The sequence below is a fragment of the Austrofundulus limnaeus genome, unplaced genomic scaffold (genome assembly GCF_001266775.1).
Source record: "Austrofundulus limnaeus strain Quisiro unplaced genomic scaffold, Austrofundulus_limnaeus-1.0 Scaffold340, whole genome shotgun sequence".
NCBI classification, from domain to species: Eukaryota; Metazoa; Chordata; class Actinopteri; order Cyprinodontiformes; family Rivulidae; genus Austrofundulus; species Austrofundulus limnaeus.
Window position 1 is genome coordinate 177,961 of NW_013952742.1, and position 7,683 is coordinate 185,643.

A 7,683-nucleotide genomic window follows, 5' to 3' on the forward strand; every position below is an offset into this window, starting at 1 on the left:
CTTCCAGCACCTTGTTGAATCTATGCCACAAAGAACTGAGGCAGTTCTGAAGGCAAAAGGGGGTCCAACCCATTACTAGCGTGGTGTACCTAATAAAGTGGCCGGTGAGTGTAGATATAGGTATAGATGGATGGTAAGTACCAGAATATGCCAGAAACTGAGTTTCATTTTAAAAAAGACACTTAAGATCTGTTTGCAAACTGAAGTAAGTCTTTCTAATCAGACGTTCCTGTTGTTCTCCAGTGCTTTTTTGCTTAAAAAATAACCACTTCTGTGTAAACAAGCCCTTTTCCCCTGACCTGTTTGTATATGTCCTGAGATCCTGTTTAATCCTCTCTTTGGACTCTTTACAAGATGGAACATTCACTCTGATGTTCTCTGTGGGTTTTGAGTTACAGTGGTCAGAACTAACCAGGCTAACAGAATAACAATTAAAATCTATATAGTCCAGGAGTGGAAAGAAAGTCTTTTATTGTAGAAAAACATTATTATTTTTTTCAGAAAAGTTATCTTTATATAGTTTTGGAAGCATGACACTTTTAATTGTGTAAAATAAAAAGTGTTTTCACCACTGAAGGCAACATGAATAAATCAGTATAGATTAATTCACACAAACATCCATTTTTTTGGTAAATGTTATCAATAAAATGTTTAAACAGTAACAACTTTTCACCAAGTCTGCACTTGTTTCTCAGAGACAAACTTCCCATGAGGCTCGGTGGCTCCAGGTGGCAGCAGAACCAGGTAGACTGGAGTGATGGCGCCCTCGTCTGGGGACTTGGGGGCTTTAGGGCCGGCCATGTCGGTGCGCACCCATCCTGGACAGCAGGCGTTCAGCAAAATCTGAAACAAAAACAACACAACATATTAGATCCTGGACACAAAAAAACCACTGAAAATACATTACAACCGTATTTTAGTTACCCCATCATTTGGTCTCTCCTTAGACAGGCGTCGAGCCAGAATCATGGACAGAGTCTGAGGGGACAAAGAATTTTTATTGTTCTTCAGTAAATGTTAAGTATTTTTTTCTCATCAGTTTTTATGGATGTAGAAGTTTGTACTACAACTTGTCTGAGTTCATTGTGTAAATAATATAAAACCTTACCGTCAGACCCAGTTTAGACACTCCATACGCTGTATCAGGCCAGCCACCCTGCTTGTGCTCGCCCCTCTTAGCCTCCTCCACAAATCTCTGCATCAGTCCCACCAGCTCGTCCTCAGTGATGTCCTCGCTGCGGAAACGCTGCTGGAGCTCAGGGCTGCACTGGTTCAAAGCTCGGACACTGACGAAGCTCGAGACGTTCACCACACGACCTGAAAATATGACAAAAAAGTATCTGAAGACATGCAAAAAAAAAAACATGCCTAAAACATATCCGATGACAAGGCAGAAACATGTCTGAGGACAAGGCAAAAAACCTGTCTGAAGACATGGCAAAGACACGACTAAAATGTGTCTGAAGACACAGCAAAAACCAGGCTAAAACGTGTCTGAAGATACAGCAAAAACAAGGCTAAAACGTGTCTGAAGACTGAACAAATACATGTCTGAGAAGACATGGCAAAAACATATCTAAAAATGTGGCAGAAATGTGTCAAAATATGTCTAAAAACATAGCAAAACATATGAAGACATGCAAACAACATGTCTGACGACACGGCCAATACATGGCTGAAGATACAGCAAAAACACATCTGAAGATATGGCCAAAACATGCCTAAAAACATGTCGAAGACAGGACAAAAACATGTTGAAGACAGGACAAAAACATGTTGAAGACAGGACAAAAACATGTCGAAGACGGGACAAAAACATGTCTAAAAACACATCTCAAAACATGGCAAAAACACATCTGAAGATATGGCACAAACACATCTGAAGATATGGCACAAACACATCTGAAGATACAGCAAAAACACTGATTTCACAGCAAAGACACGGCTGAAGATATGGCAAAAACACATCTGAAGATAAGGCAAAAACACGTCTGAAGATATGGCAAAAAAAACATCTGAAGATACGGCAAAAACACGTCTGAAGATACGGCAAAAACACGTCTGAAGATAAGGCAAAAACATGTCTGAAGATATGGCAAAAACATGTCTGAAGATATGGCAAAAACACGTCTGAAGATATGGCAAAAACACGTCTGATTTCACAGCCAAAACACATCTGAAGATATGGCAAAAACACGTCTGATTTCACAGCAAAAACACGTCTGAAGATATGGCAAAAATACGTCTGAAGATATGGCAAAGACACGTCTGAAGATATGGCAAAAACACGTCTGATGATATGGCACAAACACATCTGAAAATACAGCAAAAACACATCTGATTACACGGCAAAGACACGTCTGATTTCATGGCAAAAACATGTCTGAAGATACGGCAAAAACACGTCTGAAGATATGGCACAAACATCTGAAAATACAGCAAAAACACTTCTGATTTCACAGCAAAAACACATCTTAAGATATGGCAAAAACACATCTGAAGATACGGCAAAAAACACATCTGAAGATAAGGCAAAAACACGTCTGAAGATACGGCAAAAAAACACGTCTGAAGATATGGCAAAAACACGTCTGATTACACAGCAAAAACACGTCTGATTACACGGCAAAAACCCGTCTGATTACACAGCAAAAACACATATGAAGATAAGGCAAAAACACGTCTGAAGATATGGCAAAAACACGTCTGAATATATGGCAAAAACACGTCTGATTACACAGCAAAAACACGTCTGATTACACAGCAAAAACACGTCTGATTACACGGCAAAAACACATCTGAAGATAAGGCAAAAACACATCTAAAGATATGGCAAAGACACTTCTGAAGACAAGGCAAAGACACGTCTGAAAATACGGCAAAAACACGTCTGAAGATACGGCAAAAACACGTCTGATTACACGGCAAAAACACATCTGATTACACGGCAAAAACACGTCTGAAGATAAGGCAAAAACACATCTAAAGATATGGCAAAGACACTTCTGAAGATACGGCAAAGACACGTCTGAAGACAAGGCAAAGACACGCCTGAAGATACGGCAAAGACACGTCTGAAGCTATGGCAAAAACACGTCTGATTACACGGCAAAAACACGTCTGATTACACGGCAAAAACACGTCTGAAGATACGGCAAAAACACGTCTGAAGATACGGCAAAAACACGTCTGATTACACGGCAAAAACACATCTGATTACACGGCAAAAACACGTCTGAAGATACGGCAAAAACACGTCTGACTACACGGCAAAAACACATCTGATTACACGGCAAAAACACGTCTGATTACATGGCAAAAACACATCTGATTACATGGCAAAAACACGTCTGATTACACGGCAAAAACACGTCTGATTACACGGCAAAAACACATCTGAAGATATGGCAAAAACACGTCTGAAGATAAGGCGAAAACACATCTGAAGATATGGCAAAGACACTTCTGAAGATATGGCAAAGACACTTCTGAAGATATGGCAAAGACACGTCTGAAGACAAGGCAAAGACACGTCTGAAGACAAGGCAAAGACACATCTGAAGACAAGGCAAAAACACGTCTGAATATACGGCAAAAACACGTCTGATTACACGGCAAAAACATGTCTGATTACACGGCAAAAACACATCTGAAGATAAGGCAAAAACACATCTGAAGATATGGCAAAGACACTTCCGAATATACGGCAAAGACACGTCTGAATATACGGCAAAAACACGTCCGAAGACAAGGCAAAGGCATGTCTGAAGATACGGCAAAGACACATCTGAAGATACGGCAAATACACGTCTGAAGATACGGCAAAGACACGTCTGAAGATACGGCAAAAACACATCTTTTTACACGGCAAAAACACGTCCGATTACACGGCAAAAACACGTCTGAAGGTTTGGCAAAAACACGTCTGAAGATATGGCAAAAACACGTCTGAAGATATGGCAAAAACACGTCTGAAGATATGGCAAAACACATCTGATTACACGGCAAAAACACGTCTGATTACACGGCAAAAACACGTCTGAAGATATGGCAAAAACACGTCTGAATATACGGCAAAAACACGTCTGAAGATATGGCAAAAACACGTCTGAATATACGGCAAAAACACGTCTGAAGATATGGCAAAAACACGTCTGAAGGTACGGCAAAAACACGTCTGAAGGTACGGCAAAAACACATCTGAATATACAGCAAAAACACCTCAAAGACAGGACAAAAACACGTCTAAAAACATGTCTGAAGATACGGCAAAAACACGTCTGAATATACAGCAAAAACAACTCAAAGATAGGACAAAAACACGTCTAAAAACACGTCGAAGACAGGACAAAAAACACGTCTAAAAACATGTCTGAAGATACGGCAAAAACACATCTGAAAATATGGCAAAAACACGTCTGATTACACAGCAGACACATGTCTTATGGTTGAACCCCATCACTGTTCAGTCAGTCTAAATCACCTCTTTGTTGATGTGGAAACCTGTTAGTTCTTTACACATTTAGTCTGTACAGCACAACGTACTGCAACACTACTCCTGACTGCAGGTTTAAAGTTTAAAGCTTTATTACTAGCTGAACTTTGGAATGTGCTTTTTTTCAGAATCATGATAAAAAGGCAGAACACTGAGTGTCGTGGCTAGCCTTTTCGCCAGGGCAGAGATGCAGGAAATAAACAAAGTGGAAACTGTGTGGTCTCGATCTCAGATTATTTAATAGAAAGATGCATATGCAAAGAATGAGCAGAGCCAGACAGACGCGAATCGAAGCGTCTGTCAAGCTCTCGCTGACCCGGAAACAGGAAAACAGACAATATATACAGTATAATGGCAGTTTATCAAGAGATGCAGAACAGGACATGTCAAGGTAATATGCGGTTAGGGAGTCAAGATATTCTTCCACCACACTGAGTAAATAATAAAAATGGTGTTACAGTGTTTTAACATCGACATCCTTATCTAGTCGAGTGACCCATATCTGAGAGTAAACAGGGGTTTTGAACAAACATTATCCATGCTTCATCCTTGATTCTTTAATGTTTCTGTTTGAACACTGGCTGCTATTTAACTAGACTGAATCCAGTCCTTGAACTTGACAGGTCAGTTCATTTCTTCTGTTTGTTTAGTCAACAAACACGACTATGACTCAGAAATATCTAAAAGCTTCTAATTGAAAGAATGAAGCAGTTTTGTGTCTAAACATTAACAGACAACTGGGGAAAGAATTCTTTAGACATTAGGGCTGCACAATATACCAATGTATTGTCATTGTGAAAACAGCCTGTGCAATAAGCGTATAGCAAAAAAAAATTAAAATAATAATGCATAAACTGCAACAAATGGTTGGCTCAAAAGTTTGCATTTATGCATTTTGTCACTCAGTGGGAAGCTTCAAGTATTTCATCAATCAAATGGAGCCAACTAAGTCAACTGGAGTCAACTAATAGGTGATTAGTCGACTAAAAAAATAAATACAAAGTTAGAAAAAAATGATGCATTGACTATTAAATTAGTAGTTGATGATTTTAATAGTTGACATAATCGTGACTAGTCAACTAATCATGCCAGCCCTAGTCCAAGTCAAGTCTCAAGTCTCTTGACCTCAAGTCTAAATCTTGTTGCATGTATTACTTAACTGGTAGTTTGATCAAAGGTATTCTGATTATATTCTATAATATTATATTTTACTCAAATATTAAAACATGGTATTGTGTTTTAATAATACTATAAAACATAATACTGTTTTAAAAATACAGATAAGGTTGAAATAACAATCATTCATTTTGAACTTGTAGTAATTATATCTTGCCATTGACAAAGAACAAATCCATCAAGTCTGCTGCTGATTTTACATTAAAATACCAGAAAAGTATTTTTAAATGGATAAAAGCATGTCAGTAGCTGTGTTTCCATTGCAAATGTGCGCAAAACTTTGTCGATATTCTGTTAATGTCGAAAAAATACAGTTTTGCAACTGCGGTGTTTCCATTAAGTAAGAAATGTTATTAAAGTCAAGCGTGAATACGTTTGTTCGCGCAGTAAGTCATTACAAACATGGATATAAACACATAGCATGTTGCTACCACGACACTAGCGCTCATCATCAGAGGAGATGTCGGCGTCTTTTATCGAGGCTTTCCAGAGACAAGTCCCTACTTGGGAGCGGCTACGTATGCTGTGTTTTTGGGAAATTGTAGTCGGTGAGTTTACTATTTTATACTACTTCTGTGATATTACTACTACTTCTACTTCCTGTTATCTTCTTCGTCGTCTTTTTCACCAGTAGAAACAGATGGTTGTTGATCACGTGACTCCTGTGATGTGAAAACAGTGTTTCCATTGCAGTTTTGCGAAAAACACCAATTTCGATACAACTGAAAAACCACCTCATCCTAGCGCAAAAACATTTTATCAAAAAATGTTATTTTTTTCGAAACTGATGTGTTTCCATTGAGCAAATTTATTTTCAAAATTCTAATTCGCACATTTTCATGGTCCATGGAAACACAGCTACTGAAGATGATGAACCAGAATACAAATTGCTGCACAAGTCATCAGAAAAACACATTTTGGATTTGGACTCCAAACACTTTGATTTTGCTAGTCTCTTGTCATGGTGTTGAATAAGTCGGTGCTGGCCCCTCCCATTCTCAGGTGAGGGGGGCGGAGCATTGAGGTGTATTGAGGGAGTGAGCATCGTGGGCCGGGCAGTGAAAAGTCTTGCATTGTTCACAAGTCTCAAACCACGAGTCCAAGTCAAGTCTCAAGTCTCAAGTCTTTAGGGTCCAAGTCAAAGTCAAGTCTAAGTCTCTAATAGTAGTCCGACTCAAGTCTAAGTCCAAGTCACGAGTCCTCATCTCTAGATTTTCCTAATATCTTGCAGCGCAGACATCTTTCAGCCAGTCACAAAAACACAAATTGTTCTTAAAACTCACAAATAACAGAAGCGTTGACAGACACCACGTAAACAAACATGAGAACTGTGAAAACTACAGACTCCTTTAACGTCCATGGTCCAGAACTGAAGAGGTGTGAGTCTGTTCCCGTTCACACACTTCTATTCTCAAATGGATAACTGCACATAATCAGACTGAAGAAATGTACATTTGAGCAAGTAGCAGCAAGCAAGAGCTACAAATAACAACAAATCTGTACCTGACAAAAATTATTTTTCTATATTTTAGTCCCTATTCTTTTAAATGGAAGGGTTGGATCTAGATATGAATTTAAATTAGACAGGGTTTGGGTCCTTCAAAGCTCACACTTTAAAGGATCATTTTGGTTTAGAAGAGTCACAAACTGAACACTTTTGTTGAACGTGAGACTTCAAGTGTTGAATTCTTTAAACCGTAACAGATTTACACGTTTGACGTTAAATATAAATCTTTGTTTCAGGGGTTTAGTAAACTTCAGGGTCAACACCAGCTCCATTTTAAAAAAGGCCCAACAAAGACATCTGAGAAAACGTGGTCTACACCAAACCTGTTCTACACATCTGAGGCCACACTGTGTGCATCGATCACAGCCACACAAGAAAACCAGACTGCAGAGGACAATAAAAACTACTCCAGTGTTAACATCCTGATCACATGACCTGATTTTCTGATGGAAATTAACCTTACCGCTTGTTTCCTCTTGTTGTACCTTATATATATATATTATTC

General features: G+C 38.9%; 1 protein-coding gene across 1 annotated transcript in view; it reads right to left on the reverse strand.

Moving 5' to 3' along the window:
- Window positions 1-454: 454 nt before the first annotated feature.
- The window catches only part of cbr1 (carbonyl reductase 1), a 22,056-nt gene continuing 14,827 nt past the window's right edge, over window positions 455-7,683 (reverse strand). Inside the window, exons 5-7 of the mRNA XM_014022729.1 lie at window positions 1,109-1,317; window positions 925-978; window positions 455-843 (exon numbers count right to left, since the gene is read on the reverse strand). Coding sequence (XP_013878183.1) covers window positions 670-843; window positions 925-978; window positions 1,109-1,317 — 437 coding nt within the window. The 3' untranslated portion in view covers window positions 455-669. The remainder of the gene's footprint in view (window positions 844-924; window positions 979-1,108; window positions 1,318-7,683) is intronic.